Source organism: Loxodonta africana, chromosome 13 (genome assembly GCF_030014295.1).
Source record: "Loxodonta africana isolate mLoxAfr1 chromosome 13, mLoxAfr1.hap2, whole genome shotgun sequence".
Taxonomy (NCBI): Eukaryota; Metazoa; Chordata; class Mammalia; order Proboscidea; family Elephantidae; genus Loxodonta; species Loxodonta africana.
In genome coordinates, this window is record NC_087354.1 from 2,826,106 (window position 1) to 2,847,931 (window position 21,826).

At 39.9% G+C, this 21,826-nt stretch overlaps 1 protein-coding gene across 7 annotated transcripts in view; it reads right to left on the reverse strand.

Annotated features, from left to right (window-relative positions):
• The window catches only part of UBE3A (ubiquitin protein ligase E3A), a 157,881-nt gene that overhangs the window by 41,904 nt on the left and 94,151 nt on the right, over window positions 1-21,826 (reverse strand). For 4 of the 7 annotated variants that reach the window (XR_010323740.1, XM_064296189.1, XM_003420643.4 and 1 more), the window contains exons 9-11: window positions 21,252-21,416; window positions 18,568-18,723; window positions 18,397-18,470 (exon numbers count right to left, since the gene is read on the reverse strand). Coding sequence is in view for 6 of the 7 variants with exons in the window: in XM_064296189.1 (XP_064152259.1) it covers window positions 18,397-18,470; window positions 18,568-18,723; window positions 21,252-21,416 (395 nt within the window). In the remaining variant the exon portion in view is untranslated. The other 3 variants (XM_023539687.2, XM_064296187.1, XM_023539686.2) reach the window with 3 other exon arrangements.

Genomic DNA, 21,826 nt, shown 5'->3' on the forward strand with positions numbered 1-21,826 from the left:
GTGTCCCCCAAAAATATGTGTATCAATTTGGGTAGGCCATGTTTCCCAGGATTGTATGATTGTCTACAATTTTGTCATCTGGTAAGACTTCCCTATGTGTTTTAAATCCTATCACTACGATGTTAATGAGATGGATTAGTGGCAGTTCAACTGATGAGATCTACAACATTAGATAGTGCGTTAAGCCAAACTCCTTTGAAGTATAAGACAAGTGAGCAGAGAGACATAGGGACCGCACACCACCAAGGAAACAGGGCCAGGAACAGAGTGTGTCCTTTGGACCCAGGATCCCTGAGCCTGAGAAGCTCTTATACCAGGATAAGATTGATGACAAGGACCTTCATCCAGAGCTGGCAGAGAGAAGGCCTTCCCCTGGAGCTGATGCCCTGAATTAGGACTTCTAACTTACTAGACTGTGAGAGCATAAACTTCTGTTTGTTGAAACCATCCACTTGTGGTATTTCTGTCACAGCAACACTGGATGACTATGACAGTGTTAAAGAGGACTAATATTAATATCAGATAAACTCTGGAGGAAAGAAAATTAGTAGGCACATTACATAATGATAAAAGGATCAATCTACCAAAAAGACATCCTGAGGCTCAATGTGTATATACCAAAAGAAGAGCTTCAAAATACATGAAGCAAAATCTAAAAGTGCTTAAAGGAAGAACAGACAAATCCACAATCATCACTGGGACCGTCAACACTGTAATCTGAGCAACTGACAGAATTACTAGACAAAAAAGGATCAAAACACTCAACCAACAAGACAAATCCACAGTCATCATTGGGGTGTTCAACACCACAGTCTGAGCAATTGACAGAACTGCTAGACAAAAAAAATTATTGAAACACTCAACCAACAAGATCTAGTCAACATTTATAGAACACTATATCTAATAACGATCTAATAACATCTGATACATCTAATAACATCTAATAACGGGATACATATTTTTTTCAGGCACCCATGGAACATTCACCAACACAGACCATATCTAAAAACCAAAACCCAAACCCACTGCCATCAAGTCGATTCTGACTCATAGTGACCCTACAGGACAGAGTAGAATTGCCCTGTAGAGTTTCTAAGGAGCGCCTGGTGGATTCGAACTGCTGACCTTTTGTTTAGCCGCCGAAGTACTTAACAACTACACCACCAGGGTTTCCGACCATATCTAGGTCATAAAAAATTAAAAAAAAAAAAAAAAACTCATCAAATTCTAAAGTACTGAAATCATACAGAATAAGTTTTTTTTGTTCATAAAGGGATCAAACTAGAAATTAATAACAGAAAGATAATAGCAATATCTCCAATTAAACAACACACTTCTAAATAAGTCACAAAAATGAAGTTCCAAAACAAATTTTTTAAAAAATACATATAGCTGAATGAAAATGAAAATACAACATGTCAAAAATATTTGCGACACAGCTAACACAATGCTGAGCAGTATATTTAAAGCACTAAATGCTTGCATTAGAAAAGAGAAAAGGTCTCAAATCTATAATCAAATTCCTGCCTCAATAAACTAGAAAGCAGGGCTTAGAGCCAGTTCATTCCTGTTAGAACCCCTGCTGAGAATGGGCATTTCTACCCCAGATGTACTGAATCAGGACATACAGTTTAACAAAATTCCCAGGTGATTCTTAAGTATAACTTCCTAGGAACTTATTAGAAATGCAAGTTTCCAGGAGGAAATCTGCTAGAAATGCAAATTTTCAATGGCGTTCTAACCAAAATGAATCTGTTTAGAAAAGGGCAAAACAAAGCTGAAGCAAGCAGAAACCAAACCGACTGCTATGGAATTGATTCCGACTCATAGCTACCCTATAGGAAAGAGTAGAACTGCCCCATAGGGTTTCCAAGGAGTCGTTGGTGGATTCAAACTGCCAACCTTTTGGTTTGCAGCTGAGCTCTTAGCCACTGCACTGCCAGGGCTCCAAGGAATAAAATAACCCCACCAACCCACAGCTGTCGAGTCGATTCCGACTCATAGCGACCCTATAGGACAGAGTAGAACTGCCCGATAGAGTTTCCAAGGAGTGCCCGGTGGATTCGAACTGCTGACCTCTTGTGTAGCAGCCATAGCACTTAACCACTACACCACCAGGGTTTCCAAGGAATAAAATAGAGGATACCAATTCAGACCCTGCAACACCAAAAGAATAAGGAAACTCTACATACATACCTTTGACAAATTAAATGAAATGGAGCAATTCCTCCAACACAAAACTACCACAACTCACCAAATATGAAAGATAATTTTAATGGTCCTATAACTATTAACATTCATATGAGTCGGAATCAACTCAATGGCAACGGGTTTGGTTTTTTTGGATTATAACCATTAAAGGAGCCCGGGCAGCACGCTGGCTAAGCATTTGGCTGCTAACTGAAAGGTTACTGGTTCGATCCCACCAGCCGCTGGGCAGGAGAAAGGTGTGACAGTCTGCTTCTGTAAAGATTTACATCCTTTGAAACCCTACGGGGCAGTTCTATTCTGTCCTATAGGGTTGCTATCAGTTGGAATAGACGCCACGGCAATGGGTTGTAACCATGAAAGACATTAAATTTGTAATTAAAAAGCATCCGTCCCCCCAAAAAATCTCTAGGCCCAAACAATTAAGGAAGAACCACCACCACTTTTACACAATCTCTTCTAGAAAGCAGAACAGGAGAGAACACTTCCCACTCGTTATATGAGGTATTAAGCTAATGTTAAAACTGCATCAAGATAGCACAAAAAACAAAACTACAAATATATCCCATGAACGTAGATGCATAAATCCTTAACAAAATATTACCAAATCGAATTCAACCATGTACGAAAACTATGTATCATGAGCCAACTACATTTACTCCGGTATGCAAGGCTGGTTCCATATCTGAAAATCCATTAGTGTAACCTACCGTATTAATAAAGAAAAATCACGATCACAGCAATTGCTGTAGAAAAACATCTGACAAAACAAACTCCCATTCATGACAAAACTCTCTGCAAAGAAAGCATACTATATGATAACATTTAAATAAAATATTTCAACCAAAATTATGAGAGACAGAAATAGTGGTTGTCAGTGCGGGATGATTGGGAAGGGTTTAAGTGTAGCTACAAAGAGGGAGCTTTGTGATGAAACAGTTCTGAACTTTGTGATGGCGGGTATGCCAATCTATACACATGATGAGACTGGATAGGCCACTGGACACACATATACGTACACATGTGCAGAATTAGGAAAATCTGAATATGCTCCATAGATTGTACCAATGTCAACTTCCTTATTTTGATATTTTACTAGAGTTATTCAAGATGTTACCCTGTGGGAAAATGAATGAACGGCACATGTGACCAACATGTACATTCTCTGAAAACTTCTTGTGCATCTTTATTTCAAAATAAAAAATTTCAAAAGCAAACAAAAATCTTCTCATAAAACTCTAGGCCCAGACATTCTCCATGCTGAATTAAATCAAATACTTCAGAAAAAAAAAAATCAATTTTACACAAATATTTCTGAAAATGAGGGCGACTCTTTCCAAATCATTATATGAGGAGAGCAAAACCTTTATACCAAAACCTGATAAATGTATGAACAAGAAAAGGAAATTACAGAGCAGTATTTCTCATGAAGACAGATGCACTCTTAACAAAATGTTATAAAAATAGAGCAATGTATTTATAAAAAAATCATAATAGTTGGATTTATCTAGGAATGGAAGATTGACATGATATTGGAAAATTCAGTGGAATTAATTACATTAACAGAATAAAGGAGATAATTATATAATCATTTTTATAGATGCAGAAAAAGCACTTGGTAAGTTTCAATATTCATGATAAAAACTTTAAGCAAACTAAAAACAGAGGGCGACTCTCAGTTTGATGAAGGGCATCTAGCAAAAACTTAGAGCTGACCTAACAGTTAATGGTGAAACACTGTATCTTTGTCAACAAAATTAGGATCAAAGCAAGAACGACTTGTACTCGAAATTCTAGCTAGTGCAATAAAGCAAAAACTGTAGCAAGAGAGGAAAAGATTAGGAAGAAAGAAGTAAACCTGTCTATTTGAACTTAAAAAAAAAAAAATCAAAATCTCAAAGAATCTATTAAAAAAAAAAAAGTACTAGAATGAAGAAGTGAATTTAGAAAGGTCATATGATACAAAGTAGATATACAAAAAACCTTTGTATGTCCATATACAAGAAACAATTGAAAACTGAAATTAAAAAACATTATAACATAAAAAAACACTTAAAAATTAATTACTAACAATAATATACACGTCAATGCTAAAAGTTACAGAACAATGCCGTGAGAAATTTAAAAATATCTAGATAAAGGGAGAAATATACCACGTTCAAGGATTAGAAAAATCAGTATTGTTAAAATATCAATTCTCTCCAAATTTTCATACGGACTCAAAGCAATCAGAATCAAAATCCCAGCAGGCTTTTTCTTTTAGGAGAAATTGACTAATTGATTCTAATATTTAGGTAAATAGAAGTATAAAAGATCTACAAATGCCAAAGCAATGTGGCAAAGGGGCAAAGTTGAACCCACAGCATCCAATTTGATGACTTACTCTGTAAAGCTGCAGTAACCAACAGTGTGGTTTTGGCATAAGGACAAGAGAGCGGAACGGAGAGTCCAGAAATAACACTCATACGTAAACTGATTCGACAAATGTGTAAAGGCAATTCAACGACAGAAGGAAAAGTATCTCTAACAAATGATTCAGGAACAACTGGATAAACATACTGAAAAAACTGAACTGCGTACTACCTAATATCTTACACAAAAATACGAAATAGATCTCAGACTTAAACATAAAAGCTAAAATTATGCTTTTAGAAGACAGTATCAGAGAAAAATCTTTGTGGCTCTGGAATAGGCAAGGATATAAAACACACTAGCCAAAAAGTGAAAAAAAAAGATAAATTAGACTTCAACGAATAACTTCTGCTCATCAAAAAAAAAAAAAAAAGGCTTAATATTGTTAAGATATCAATATTAGCCAAAGCAACCTACAGATTTAATGCAATCTCGATTGAAATTCCAACAGCCTTCTTTACAGAATGCCATGGACTGATTTATGTCGCCCCCAAAAATGGGTGTATCAATTTGGCTGGGCCACGATTCCCAGTATTGTGTGGTTGTCCTCCATTTTGTGATTGTAATTTTTTGTTAAAGATGATTAGGGAGGAATTGTAACACCCTTACTAAGGTCACGCCCCTAATTCAATGTAAAGGGAGTTTCCCTGCGATGTGGCCTGTACCACCTCTTATCTTAAAAAAAAAAAAAAAGGAAAGGGATGCAAGCAGAGAGTTGGGAGCCTCATACCACCAAGAAAACACCAGGAGCACTGCGTGTCCTCTGGACCTGGGGTTCCTGAGCAGAGAAGCTCCTAGCCCAGGGTAAAATTGATGAGAAGCGCCTTCCTCCAAAGCTGACAGAGAAGGAGCCTTCCCCTGGAGCTGATGCCCTGAATGTGGACTTCTAGCCTACTTAAAAAAAAGAAAAAAACCTGTTGCCTTCGAGTCGATTCCAGCTCATAGTGATCCTACAGAACAGAAGAGAACTGCCCCATAGAGTTTCCAAGAAGTGCCTGGTGGATTCGAACTGCCAACCTCCCGGTTGGCAGCTGTAGCACTTTAACCACTACGCCACCAGGATTTCCTCTATCCTACCAGATGTGAGAAAATAAATTTCTCTTTGTTAAAGCCATCCACTTGTGGTATCTGTTACAGCAGCACTATATGACAAAGACACAGAAATAGAAAAACTAATCTTCAACTTTACATGGAATGGCAAGAGGTCCCGAACAGCTAAAGCAATGTTGAAAGAGAAGAACAAACAAGGAGGACTCACACTTCCTGATTTTAAAACATACTGTACAGCTAAATTAATCAAAACAGCCTGGTACTGATATAACAGTAGACACACAGGACAAGAGAATAGAATTCACAGTCCAGAAATAAACCCATACATTTGTGTTCAACTGGTTTTTCACAAGGGTACTACTAAATAAGTCCATTCGATGGGGGAAAGAAAAGTCTCTTCAATAAGTGGTGCTGGAAAAACTGGACTTCCACATGCAGAAAAATGAAACAGGATCCATGTCTCACACCATACACAAAAACAAATTCAAAATGGATTAAGGGACCTAAATGTGAAAACTAAAACAATAAAATTCTTAGAAGAAAAAGCAGGGGCAACACTGTCAGGCCTAGCTTTTAACAATGGACTATCTAAGTTAATAACAAAAGCACAAACAGCAAAAGACTAAATAAATAAATAGGACCTCTTAAAAATTAAAAAATTTGTTCATGAAAAGACTTCACCAAAAAAGTTAAGACTAGCTACTGACTGGAAGAACATCCTCGGAAACCATATATCCAACAAGAATCTAATAAAAAATACATAAAACTTGACAACTTCACAACAAAAAGACAACCCAATCATAAAAATGGGCAAAGGACTTGAATAGACATTTTATCAAAGAGGACATTCAAATGGCCACCGAATACATGAAAAGATGCTCAGCATTGTTAGCCATCAGAGAGATGCAAATCAAAACCATAATGGGCTACCATTTCTCTTCCACTAGGATGGCTAAGATAAAAAAACAAAATAACAAATGTTGGCAAGGATGCGGGGAAATTGGAACCGTTACCCATTGCTGGTGGGAATGCAAAATGATACAGATGTGGAAAACAGTGAAGCAGTTCCCCAAAAAACTAAAAATAGAACTACATATGACCCAGCAATTCCACTTTAGGTATATAACCCAAAAGACTTGAAGGCAGAGACTCAGAGACTAGTATATCAATGTTCATTCAAGCACTATTCACAATAGCCGAAAGGTGGAAACAACCTAAATGCCCACCAACAGATGAACGGATAAATAAAATGTGGTACATACAAACAATGGAATACTACTCAGCCAGTAGAAGAAATGAAGTCTTGATACATGCTACAATATGGATGGAGCTGGAAGACGCTGAAATAAGTCAAAAGCAAATGGGCAAATATCGTATGACTTTACTTATATAAAAAGACAAGAAAAGGCAAATCTATAGAGACCAAAGTTTACTAGTGGTTACCAGGGGTGGGATGGTCGGGAAAAGGTGAAGGGCGGTTAACGTTGATGGAAAATCGCATTAAGGATAGGGTTGCACAGTCGATTACTGTAATTGCTGCCAATAAGTTGTACACCTGTAAAAAGTTGAACTGGCAAAAGTTGTGTGATAGACATATTTATAATGATGATCAAAAACAACAATAACAACAAAAAAAAGGAGTAGCTGCTAAGGCTGCTTATGTATAACCAAAATTCTCGTGGGATTTGGTTCCTTTTTTTGGAAGTTTAGGGTCATGGTTTCATGGGACATGCCAGTTAACTGGCCTAATAACTTGTTTAGTGCTTCTGTTCTCCCCCCTAGTTCACTGCACAGTGACTGGGGTCTTGAAAGCTTGCAAGGGGCCATCTGAGTCACAGTAACTGTTCTCTATTTGCCTGGATCAAGAGGATGAAGGAGCATCCGTAACAGAAGGACCATATGGGACATGTGGCTAATTGTTCCCACGAACTGCCTCCACTGCCATGAGACCAAAAGAACTGGATGGTGCCCAGCCACCATTCCTGAACATTGTGATCAAAGATTCCATAGAAGAATTCTGATCAAAAAGGGGGAAATGCAGAACAGAATTTCAAATTCTCATGGACTCCAGACTTCCTGGAGCCATGAAGGTTGGAAGAATACCTGAAAACTACTGCCCTGAAATAATCTTTGAATTTTAAGTCATGAAATCCCCTGAAGTCTTCTTAAAATCAAGCAATAGTTTGGCTTAACTGGTGAAGGATGTCTGCCTTGAGCATTATGCCCTTTTGAGATCTGTATGGATCAAACTGACAATAGCAAATTGGAAGACTGGATGAGAACCTCGTGGGGCAGTGAATTTGTGTTGATGGGGGAGGAACAACTCAGAAAAGGAGGGTGAGAATGGTTGCACAACTCAAAGAATATAATCAATGTCACCAAATGGTAGGCATAGAAACTGCTGAACTGGTGTCGGTTTTGCTGTGTATATTAATGACAAAAAATAAATAAAACTAAAAATAAAAAAAGACAAGCCACAGACTGAGACAAAACATTCCCAATATATGTATCAGAAAAAGGCCTTTAATCTAGAATATGTATTTCTAAAAACTTTTACAATCAACTGAAAGACACAAACTCAAAAAATGGGGAAAAGGCACTTTATAAAAGACTAGTCAATAAATGCATGGAAAAAGTGCTCAACATCATTAAAAAAAAATCATTAGTCATCGGGAAATGTATATTAAAACCACAACAAGATCCTGTTTCACACTTACCAGAATGCATGAAATTAAAGATTAACTTTTTAATTAATTAATTAGGAGAATTAACTAGTAGTAGAAAAGGATCAACTTCAGTGAAGGGAAGGACAAATACACAATACACAGGAAGTCAGCATGACTTTAATAAAGATTAACACCACCAAATGTTGACAAGGATGTGGAGTAACTAGAACTCTATATTGCTGGTGAGCATGTAAAATGGCATAACAATTTTAGAAATTGTTCTTGCAGTTTCTTATAACATTAAACACGATCCAGAGACTTCACTCCTACACATTTACCCAAGAGAAATGAAAACACAGGTCCACAATAAGACTGTATATAGTTTTATTCATAATATTCTCAAATTGGAAACAAACCAATTGCTCATAAACAGGAGAATGAATAAATTCTGCATATTCATATAACAGATGTGGTGCAATGGGTCCTTAATGTGACCTTTTTACCCTGGGTTTGTAGAAAAAACAACTTGGGAGCCAATTTCCCAAGGTGACTGACATTTCCTAGATAAGCTATAAACAACTTGATGATTTGTTACTTTTGCCTGGCCTGGCCCAGTAACTGACAAGGTCTAGAAGACTGAAATTTCCAGTTAATCAAGGACTAGTTTGGCTCCAATACGGCTAAAATGACCGGTTGGGCTCCAATTCTGCTAGGGAAGCCCTGCCTTGAAATTGACAAGAAATGACGTATAAAAATGGCTGAAACAGGCTTTTTGGGGCCTCCTGGTTGAAAAGACCCTAGGGTGGAAAGTGTCCTCCAGGACATGGGGGACTGCACAGAGAACTTCCTGGACTGGGTAAAGAGCTGTACATGGGTAAAGAGTTGTACCACACTTAGGGCTTAAACAGTACCAGAAACCCCGGCTGAGAGCAGTTAACATTCATCAAGAAGCCCAGAAGCAGAAGCAAGGGCCCTCACCTGACACAGTCGAATGGGGCTGAAGCAGCCTGCTAAGGAGTGGCAGTGCAAGGCCTGCATGGAGCACATGGCCTGCCTGGAGCATAGGGGGCTGCCCTGAGCAGCTGGCACTAATTTGAGTGTAGTTCTTGAGCAGGTAACTGCCCACCGAGCAGTTCTGTCACAAGAGCTGTTGAGATCCAGTCTACACCTGCGGCCGGCCTAGAGCTGTAGTCAGCAATGGGGTCAGGAGTAGAGTTGTCCTAAGGCTGCTGGTTGAGAGCTGGACCAGTCAGTGATGGGAGCAAAGCTGATCAAGAGGAGAGAGGGGGTGTGCATGCAACGCCAGTAGTCATGATGCAGCCGCCAATACCTGAAGTGGTGATGTTAACTCAGCACTCAAACCGTGGCGCATCTGCTGACAACTGAGGTGCAGCGTGCCCACCAAGTGACGCAAGAACGAACACTGGTTTGGGGAAAGGTTAAGTGGGTCCCGCTTGAGATTAAGTGAGTCTGTGTGGTGAACCTTCCTCAACTTTTCCCTTTGCATTTCTTCATTTATCTTTCCCTGTTTATGACATTCTCTGCTATACTAAAGGTATCACAGACAGGGTGTTTCATGACTTTTGTGGACACTGCATTGAATTATCAAATTCACTAGAGAGACTGCCATGGGATGGCTGATGTCAGAAAACCTGAGAAGTTGGAACCAGCTTGGTGCTGATTCTTCATGAAGTTTCTTAGTTTAACGGAACATTACCCTGCAATAAAAGATACGTGTATTTCAATGGATTAAAATTTTATCTCACACGACATCATCATCGCTTGCTTGTCTTAGGCTGGGTTATTTACAGAAGCAAAACCAGTAAAGCATATATATAAACAGAAAAAGAGATTTATATCAAGGAAATGGCTCACGCGGTTGTAGAGGCTGTATAACGTCCCAAGTCTGTGGATAAAGAAAGAGGCTTCTCCTGATCTCACATAGCCACAGGGGCTGGCGAACCCAAGATCGGTGGGCCAGAGAGCCAGGCTGTTGCTCACAAGCTGTGAAGATCGATGAATCCCAAGACTGGCAGGCAAGACTGCAGGTAAGCTACTAGCTTAAGTTCCAACAACCGAAGGTCAGATGAACAGGAGCCAGCTGCAGGATCCAGAATGAGCAAAAGCCTGCGAGCACCGCCTGAACATCTGCCCACACTTGATGCAGGCCACAAGCCAAGCAAATTCCCCTTCAACTGATTGGCTACTCACAGCAGATCCCGTATCAAATCTCAACAGGGAAGTGATCACAACATTATATGACTGCCAAAATGTGGATAATCATGGCCCAGCCAAGTTAACCATCACAGTCTCCCCTTTGTCAACTTGGCACCTGTACACATCTCCTTAAACCATACATAATCGCTGAATAAAGACAATTATAAAGTCATATTTTCACCTAACATGATACAATGAACACACATACAACCGAAAATGCAATAGCCCTGTTTACATCTTATATTTTATAAGTGAAAAAAACAAAAATATTTGATACACACATACAAAGCAGAAATACAATTAGAGTCCTCGTTTCTGCAACTAGTCATACGGTCATAACTGGTATTTAGAACTACCTTCTTCTATCACCTAGTCTGTATTCACTTCGCCCTCAGCTGGTCATGGTTCTTTGCCTGGTGGGGTGACCCAAGCCTTCGTTCCTCCAGGGTCTGTGCGATTGGTAGTCATGTCAGAAATGGGCTGCTGTAGTTTTCCATTGACTTTAATTGCAGGGCATGGTAGTACTAAGAGATGTGTTAAGCCATCTCCTGTGTTCCAGATATACTCTCCTTTACCTCCATCATGTAATAATCTAATTTCCTCTTGCTAATCTGGATCAATCGCACCAGCCAGTATGTTAACTCCCTTCTTTGCCTGTTGATTCAGAGGCAGAGGGAGCCCAAAGTGGCCACGTGGCATGCTTAGCTTCCAGTTCAATGGCATCAGTGATGTGTCTCCAGGTGGGAGCATTCCTCCCTTTGAAACTAAGACTTCCAGACCTGCAGAGAATTAAGGTCGAGGGAAAAGGAAGCAAAAATCTGGCGAGTGGCTCACTAGGAAAACAGTGCCGCTTCCATTCCACCCCTTGATTCCTGGACCCATGAATCTTGGCTATAGGAGAAACAGCACCACACACTGGACACTGGCTTAGAGCATATAAAGCCTTCTGGAGAACACTGCCCCAACCCTGCAAGGCTGTGTCTTTAGGAGGCCATTCCATCGTTCTATCAAGCCAGCTGCTTCAGGATGATGGGGAACACGGTAAGACCAGTGAATTCCATGAACATGGGCTCCCTGCCACACTTCATTTGCTGTGAAGTGAGATCCCTGATCAGAGGCAATGCTCTGGGGATGCCATGACAGTGGATTAAGGCATATCACGGATGGTAGTTTTGGCAGAAGCACTGCATGCTCGGAAGGGAAATCCATATCCAAAGTAAATGTCTATTCCAATAAGAACAAAACGCTGCCCTCTCCATGATGGAAGTGGTCCAAGGTAATCAACCCGCCACCAGGTTGCTGGCTGATCACCTAGAGGGATGGTGCCATACTGGGGACTTAGTTTTGGTCTCTGATGCTTGCAAATTGGGTGCTCTACAGTGGCAGTAGCCAAATCAGCCCTGGTAAGTAGAAGTCCATGTTGCTAGGCCCATGCATAACCTCCATCCCTGCCACCATGGCCATTTTGTTCATGAGCCCATTAAGCAATGATGGGAGTAGCTGGGGCGGGAGAGGATAAGTGGTTTCCACAGAACGCATCATCCTATGCACTGGATTGTTAAAATCCTCCTGCGTTGAGGTCACCTTTGGTGAGCATTCACGTAAGATACAAACATCTTCACTTTTCTGGCGTATTCAGAGAGGTCTATCCACATACCACCACTTCACCACAAATCCTTATCTTCAATTTTCCAATCATGTTCCAAGTCCCTGACCATCCAGCCAAACCATTGGCCACGGCCCATGAATCAGTACACAATCGTACATTTGGCCATTTCTACTTGCAGTCAAAGTGAACGAGATACACTGTCGAAGTTCTGCCCAGTGGGAAGATTTTCCTTCACTGCTGTCCTTCAGGAAAGCCCCCAAAAGGGACTATAGTGCTGCTGCTGTCCACTTTTGAGTGGTGCCTGCGTACCATGCAGAACCATCTGTAAACCAGGCATGAGTTTTCTCTTCTTCAGTCAACTGATTATAAGGAACTCCCCATGAGGCCATAGGTGCCGACTGGGAGATGGAAGGTAACGTACCAGGAGTGGAGACCATGGGCGTTTGGACCACTTCCTCATGCAACTTACTTGTGCCTTCAGGTCTTGCTCAGGCCCAATTTCATATATACCACTTCCATTTAATGACGGAGTGCTCCTGTGCACGTCCAACTTTATAACTCTGTGGGTCAGACAACACTCAGTTCATGCTGGGCAGCTCAGGCCGCATGGTGGCTTGGTGTTCCATGGTTAAGCGTTCAGTAGCACCCAGTAACAAGCCAAAAGCTGTTTGTCAAAAGGAGAGTAGTTATCTGCACAGGGTAACTTTACTCCCAAATCCTAAGGGTCCATGCTGTGTTTCACCAACAGGGACCTGCCAAAGACTCCAAAGAGCCATATCTGCCAGGGACACTTCAAGCACCACTGGATCAGCTGCATCATATGGCTCAAGCGGCAGAGCAGCTTGCCCAGAGCCTGAACCTGCTGCAGAGCTTTCTCTTGTTCTGGGCCCTACTCAAAACCAGCAGTTCTACTAGTCACTTGATAAACAGGCTGGAGTAGCACCTCCAAATGAGGAATATGATGCCTCCAAAATCCAAAGAGGCCCACTAAGCAATGTGCCTCCTTTTCAGGTGTGGGACAAGCCAGAAGCAGTAACTTCCCCTTCACTTTAGAAGGAGTATCTCAACATGTCCCACACCACTAGACCCCTAGAAATTTCACTGAGGTGGAAGGCACCTGAATTTTTGTGGGATTAATTTCCCACCTTCTAGACTCGACGGCACTGGGCTGGGAGCATGCAAAGGTTTTACCAGTAATTCCAGAGTCACTGACACGTCTTCCTTACTAGGTTCAATCAGCAAAATGTCATCAATGTAATGGGCCAGTGTGACACCTTATGGAAGGGAAAGGCGATCAAGATCCCTGCAGATTAAATTATGACATAAGGCTGGAGAGTTGATGTAACCCTGAGGTAGGCAACTGAAGGTATATTGCTGGCCTTGTCGGCTAAAAGCAAACTGCTTCTGATAGTACTTCAAAACAGGTATGAAGAAAAAGGCATTAACCAGATCAATAGCTGCATACCAGGTACCAGGGGATGTATTAATTTGCTCAACGAAACCACATCTGGAACAGCAGCTGCAACTGGAGTCACCACCTGGTTAAGTTTTCGATAATCCACTGTCATTCTCCAAGATACATCTGTTTTTTGCACACACCAAAACAGGCTAGTTGAATGGGGATGTGGTGGGAATCAACACCCCTGCATCCTTCAAGTCCTTGATGGTGGCAGTAATCTCTGCAATCTCTCCAGGAATGCAGTATTGCTTTTGCTTTACTACATTCCCAGTAGGGGCAGGTCTAATGGCTTCCACTAGGCTTTTCCTACCATAATAGCCCTTACTCCATTTGTCAGGGATGCAATGTGGGGATTTTGCCAGTTGCTGAGTGTATCTATTCCAATTATGCATTCTAGAACTGGGGAAATCACTACATGATGGGTTCGTAGATCCACTGGCTCTACTGTGAGACTGACATGACCTAAGACTCCATTAATAACCTGATCTCCATATGCCTCCACTCTGACTGGTTGGCCACAGTGACATTTTGGGTCTCCTGGAATTAGTGCCAGTCCAGAGCCAGTATCCAGTAATCCCCAAAAAGTATGATTATTTCCTTCTCCCCAATGAACAGATCCCTTTGAGGAAGGCTGGAAGAAAGATTAACAGTATAAGTTTCTGACAGTGTATTGGAATCCTTCCTCAAGGGGACCTGGTCCCCTCTTCAATCAAAGGATTGTGGGTCTGTAAACTTGCTCAACTCTGGGAACTGATTGAGGGGCTGTAACGCTCTATTCTGGTGATTCAAGTTAGACTGCTGTTCACTTGACCTAGAATTCATCTGCTTGTCCAGATCAAGTAATATTTACTAGATTTCTTAACTATTTTACTCCTAGGGACATCATGACTAAGTAGCCAACACTGTAAGTCCATATGAGTCAGCCCATTCTGATTACTGCTTTGACTCTGCAGTCCATTACGGTAACCACGCCCACCTTCTCTTTGTCAACTCAAGTGCTGCCACTTGACCCCTACCCTCATGGGCTCCAATTGGCCCCACTGTAGTTAGGTGTCTTAATTCAGTTAGAGCAGTTCCCACTGTCAAGCCTGACTTACATAAAATATCAATCACAGAAGTTTTCAAGGATGCTGGGGTTCCCTTCACAAATTTGTTCCTCACAGTTATGGTAAAAGGTGTGTCCTCTGGGCATTCCATGTGTGGGTCTGTGGATCTAACCTGATAAATCCACTCTAGCATGCCAAATTCCCTAAGCCTTTGGATACCTTCTTCTACACTATACCAAGGCAGGTCTGGTACTTCAAGAGGCTACCACATAATCCATGCCTCAGCAACCCAACCTAATAAACTATTAGATCCTTTCCTAACCTCTTGAGCTGAAACACTGAATGAAGAATCTGTGCTTAGTAAGCCCATACCAATAAACTCAGACTGATCCATCTTTATATTCCTTGCACCACTATCCCACACCCTTAAAAGCAATTCCCACACATATTCCCCTGGTTTCTGTTTGTACTTATTAGAAAAGTCAAGCAGTTCTTTCAGAGTGTAGCACATCTCCTCCTGGGTTACACTTTGTACTTCACCTTTTGGGGCTCACTGGGACTTAAGTCTAGTTATAGGTCTAGAAGCCAAAATCGGTGGGGAAACATTTTGAGGACATTCAGCATTGTCTTGTCAATCATTTGCCTCAGGCAGTGTCCTAGGCAATGACACATACAAAGGTGCTTTAGATGCAGCTGGGTTAATCTCATTAGATGGGAGTGGAGGGGCTAAGGGTTCTGTTGGCAGGAGTGATTCAATGGAATTTAGGGGCTCAAAGTCTCCAGCTTCCTGATTATCTGTCCATATGTCCCCATCCTAGGTTTCAGGATCCCATTTCTTCCCGAATCAATGCCCGCACTTTATCTTCAGACATTTCTACTGATCGGTAGTTGAGTTGGCACTGTAATTCAGCCAGTCACTCTTACAATAAGACTCTGGGTCTGGTTTTTGGCAGTATCAGCGCTGCTGCTACAAGTAACATGGCCTTCTTTCAAGGCACAAGTGACAATTTTGAGGTTGTTTATGTGGCACTTGAGCTTTGACTCTGAAGCCCTGAGCTCATCCCTTTCTTTCACCAGTTTGTTAGTGAAAGTAGGACCAACCAACTAGCTTCCTTATTCTTTTCATTACGACAAAACTGTTGAAATGTATTATCCATGCCATCACCCAGAGCTTGCCTTTTACCGATTTCCTGATCTATTTGTGTGATATTTTGTGTATTTGAATTGCCACCTCACACCATGGATTGGCAGTGCCCTCTTTACTACTGGAAAGCAGAGTCATCAACATCTTTAAGACCAAGCAGACATGAGAACCAATTTAGAAAACTGATCCATACAATTCTGTTTCTCTAGAACCACTCTGTGTGCCAAATGTCTGAGGCTGGGTTCTCTAGAGAAGCAAAACCAGTAAAGCACATAAATATACAGAGAGATTTATATCAAGGAAATGGCTCATGCAGTTGTAGAGGCTGTAACATCCCAAGTTTGTGTGTCAGGGAAGAGGCTTCTCCTAATTCACATTATTGCAGAGGCTGGCAAACCCAAGATCAACAGGCTGGAGAGCTGGGTTGTCACTCACAAGCTGTGAAGATCGACGAATCCCAAGATCGGCGGGCAAGGCCACAGGTAAGCTGCCACCTCAAGACCCAACAACCAGAGTTTAAAGGAAAAGGAGCCCGATGCAAGATCCAGAATGAGCAAAAGCTCACGAGCCCTGCCTGAACATCCATCCAACCTCAATGCAGGCCACACGCCCAAGGAAATTCCCCTTCAACTGATTGGCTGCTCATAGCAGATTCCATCATGGGGGTGGGTGATCACGTATCAAATCTCAACAGGGAAGTGCTCACAACATTATATGACTGTCAAAACACTGAGAATCGTGGCCCAGCCAAGTTGATACACAATCTTAACCATCACACCACTGCTCTGGTAACATTTGGGAAATGGTAGGAAATTACATTATTTTGATGACTGGTAAATAATGGGAAAGAATCAAGCATTTATTTTATCTGACATACACACACACGTAGAGGTATGTGTTCAGGGGGAGTTTTTCTTAATAGAAGTATTACAGGAAACAGAAGAAGGAGGAATAAAAACTGAGACTATCACCATTTGGCAACCTTTATTTAATGAACTAATCAATCTAGGCAATGATCGTCAATGCTGATAAAAATTACTAAAAGAGAGCAAAATAACCAGATTTCATGTATCTCTAGATGGAAGAGTAAACTAACACCTATGGAGTAGTCTAGAAGGAAATGGGGTGGGGGTCAAATCTAAACTGACCAATCCTTTGAAAAACTCAGTATCAGTTAAAAAACACTGTAGACCTTGTCAAAAAGAAAAAAGGCATTTGAAAAGCTGTGTCTAGGCAGTCACACAGGAAATTAAATCAGAGAGCTTTTTCAGCAGCTGAAACATATATGCATAAAAACTTATTTGTGACTTGATATTTTCATACTTTGTTTTTTAATGCTGCACTTTTAAATGTTTACATTTTAAATGCAGGGCTATTTAAATAATATTTTACTTTTTGCATTCACAATTGATCTTAAGAAATGTATTAATTAGGAATTTTGTCATAAAAGATAGAAATATAATTAAGATCTTAATTTCAATTATACATAATAACAGCATAAAGATTATTTTCAATCATTCTCATAGAAACACTAAGATGCTACTTTTTTCCATAATAACTTTAAGAGTTCCTCTGTGATTAACATCATGGAGATATCACTATGATGCTCCTTCTTGTGACTTGCAGTGGGGTTTTCCCATTACTGTGTTATCTCAACCCCTTTTCGGGTCACCTTTGAACCTCCAATTAAGTAGCAGAGAAGTGGTTGTGAAGGGTAAATACACCCACGATTTCTGCTAGAAATAACCCACAGTGTACCAGAAAGAAGAAATATCAGTACTCTGCTACAAGCAAGGATAAAGAACAAAATAACAAAACAAAATATAAAATAATATAACATACAATAAAATAGCACCTCTCGATAGATACAGTTGATACTCATTCTGGCGTCTCTGTGCTTGGGCAATAACCTTTGGAGAGCCTCCAGAGAAGTACACGTTTGCATGCCTTCTCACGTCACCGCGCCAGTGGGTGTCAAAAAGGCATCTCTGTCCACTTTTATTAATCTCCTCAGCAGGGGAAGGAGACGCCTGCATCTTCTAGATTGCAAAGTATAGTACAGAGAAGTGGTGGAACAGAAGGAGCATTTGCTTGGAAGCAAACATAAATGAGAAGCTCTGCCTCTTTCTGTGAGAATTTGGGGCTCAGTTTCTCTAGGTATAAAATGGAAATACTAGTAGGTATCTTGGCATGCTATCATAATGGTTAAAAAAAAGAATGTACCATTTCACACAGAAGGTGCTGAATACAAGGGAGCTATGTAACAGTTCACAAACCCAGAGTTCCAATGGAAGGAAAAATATTCAGAGGTAGTACTGTTTTCATCACCATCTTCTAACCAGCTTTAAGCCAGGAATGTTAGGCAGTTTATACTCCAAATGGAGGATAAAACTTAAAACACTTACTTCTTGAAACAAATCAAAAGAGTATTTAAAAAAATTTGATGACTATAATTCTGATTTTATAGATTGAGATTTTGTGAGTTTGCTTATTGGGAAGTAGTACACAAAGGTAAAGTTCTAAAGCATAAAACATACACCCTTTTAAGTGAATCAAAGCTTACTTCTAATAATTAAATACCTCACCTAATCAGAACAGAGTCCCTGGTATAGCCACCGTCATATTCTGTAGTTTCTTCCAGTGCCTGGAAATCTAGATTCTGCAAATACAAGAAAACAAGTTTACCACCTTCTATACCACAGCATTACAAACAATATATTAATATATTATTTTTTTGCAGAAACCTGTTTTCTTACCCGGCTTCCACAAATAAGCAATTCAATTTCCTCTGGTCTGAATAAGTACTTTAAAGGAGATTCATTGGTCACCATATGAAAACCTCTTCGAAAGGCCTTGAACTGCTTTTCTACTGATTTATTGAGAATGTAGTCAGAATAGAGACCAACAAATTCCTGCAGAAAACATTAACCACAAGAACTTCTTATCATATGCCATGCAAAAAAAAAACACGGCAAGCTATTAGGATGCACAGCTTTTTTATTTTTATTTTCCCCAATGAAAAAACATTCAAGGATATTTTTAAAAATTCAAGTTTTACACATACAAAGAAAAATACATTGTACAATTCACAGCTCTCAGTGATAGCATTAAACTGTAAAAGCTATGTACATAAACTGGTTACACATACAAATTTCAATTTTGATTGTGCATTAAATGGGACTAACTATATAAGCTGGAGCCTCAGTACAATTTTTACGTTTCCTCTGCTAGGTCGGTGACAAAGGGTTTGGTTTTGGTTTCAGCTAGGTGTGCAAAATATACATTTAAATCATGTGCACATCTTTCCCCACATTTAGACAAGTCAAGCTATTTATAAAAGTCAACACTAGAAAGGCGTGAAATAGGCAGGGTTTGAGCAAACCAGGAAGTTTTATGTTTTCTATTATAGAATATTTGAGAAGTTGCCTACTATACCCAGTTCAGTAAAAAGCTGGCATTTTGTTTTATACATAAGCGGCTAATCCAGATCGTGAAAGGAATGTGTGCTTTGTGTCCTAACTTGGTCTTTGTGTCCTAACTTGGTGAGTACTAGTATTTGAAATGTTACTTACATAAGCACGTGTTTATTCAAAATTTTACTATGTATTTACCATATATTTTACATTTTTCTCTTAAGTTCTAGGTTATTCCGTTTCCAGATGAATACATTTTTAGTCAACAGAAAACACAAATTTGATTTAAAGAATACTTATCAGAAATATGTTTATGTCCCAAATAGGATATACATGTGTAAATGAATATAATTATTATTTGTTCAATGAGACATATAGGGACAGTAATCATGAGACCCCATTTAACTCTACAACCTAATATGACAAACACCATGCTTCTTGCTTTCCGCTCCATCAACACGGAGCTATTTGCTATCTCCTACTCCGTGTCCTTTTTCTAAAAGGGGTCTGGTGGTCAACCATGTGCCCTCATACAAGTGTATACTTGCCTCTAGCAGAGTACTCAGTACCCCACACTGAAACTTCCTGTCTACTTGTCTGCCTGTGAGTTCTTTATTCCCAGTGCCTCCCTAGCACAGTGCCTGGTCCATACCAAGTTCATAATATATATTGATAACATGCTTTAATAAGGAGCTTTTTGGGGAGTAAGATGTCTTCATATGAAGTCAACCATGTTAAAAATACAAAATCCTTCCTAAACTAAGCAAAGAAAAGCTGCTTGTATAAAAAGGCCTAGCTGTAGGTTCTTCTTTGTTCCGTCACAGGCTTCTGCTTGCAACTTGCAAAGTTCAGTTCACACTAAGGCATGTCTATGGAAAAAAATCCTCTAATTTTTTTCTGCTAACCTCTCCCGCCTTCTGCTAAAAACTTCTAGATGTAAACAATTAATTTCAATCACATTTAATGATATGAGTAAAACAGTGTTCTCAATGGGAAGGGGAAAACAGGGAGGGAGAATCCTGCCCTGAGGGTTACATTTAGTAATGTCTGGAGACTTTTTTGGTTGTCAAGACTTGGGAAGGTGCTGTGGCACCTAAAGAAGCCAGGGATGCTGCTAACCATCCTACAATGCACAGAACAGCCCCACAACCAAGAATTATCTGGCCCCAAATGTAAACAGTGCGGAGGTTGAGAACCCCTGGTCTAACTTAATCTCTTTAATCTGGCCTCTTAGAATACAACATTCCTATGCCTTCTATGTCGTTTAAATCTGGTTATAAAGTTTCTGTCAATAAAGCATAATTCAACCCTAATGGCAATTATAGGATGGCCTTATGTAGGAATGGCTCCTCCACTCAAGCTACTTTCCTATCATATGAGGTAGAGAGAGAAGGCGCCAGGAAATAAAATCTGAATTTTTATCAGGTTCAAGGTCTGGCTTCTCCCATTTCTCTTACCCTGAGGACTTTAAAGATTTCATTTCCAAAACTTTCAAGATAAAAAGGACAAGGTAAAAGGCAGAGTAAAAAAAAGAAGAAAAAAAGATGTATATTATATGATTATATATTAATCATATGATTAACAGAATCAGAAACATTAACCATAAATAACAAAACCAGTAAAATTGTGGGGGATGATGGGAATTAATTTTTTGTTACCCTTTTCTGTATTTTCCAAATTTTCTACCTGGAAAAAAAAGTGGACTTTTTAAAACCCTGGACAAAATATTAGCAAAGTCGTTGTCAGAGAGAAAAACATTCATGAGAGCTATTATTGAGAAATTCTGATATACTACTGTAACACATTAACTGCAATTGACTTAAAAAATACAATCATAGAGTAAGTACGCTTATTGCCAATCCAAGGTTTAGAAAAATGTGGTTATATCATTTAAACGCACCTGGTTACTCGATTACTTGGCTCTTGCTATACAGACTATTAGATACTACTTTGAAAATCACCCGCATATATGCTTTGAAATTCTTTTAATAAAGGGACAACAATGAAGAAATAAAAACATTTATTACCTTCCTGTTTTCATTTGTAATTGGAATTTTATCACCATTTTCCTTTAGATCATACATCATGGGATTACCAAAAAGATCTGTCTGAGATATTTGGAAAGTGATCATCATATCATCTTCCACATTTCCTTCATACTCCAGTAAATCTTTTAGACTCTGATACAGAACCTAACAATCAGAAATGGAAAACTGAAGCTACCATAAAACTACAAATCACAACCAATAGTTTGTATCACTCTTTGTGGAAGACAATGAAATCTGTCTGTAAGAATTAAAGCACACATAGCATTCCTTCTGTCCCCTAGTTTACAACATAGTAACTATACAGCAAGATTGTCACTTGTTGATGTGATGTCCCATTCTCTGCTGAGAACCCCATTCCACATCCTTAGCAATGGATTTCACACTGTGCTCTATGAAAGCCTCTGAGGAGTCTCAGGGTTAGGAGAGAGGTAGGGGAGAGAGATGGACACACACTGTAGCCACCAAAACCCTCAGTCAGGGCAGCTCTGATTTCATCTGGGAATCTCGTATGATTTCATTAAAAAATAAACTGTTTAAAAAGTCACTGCTCTACA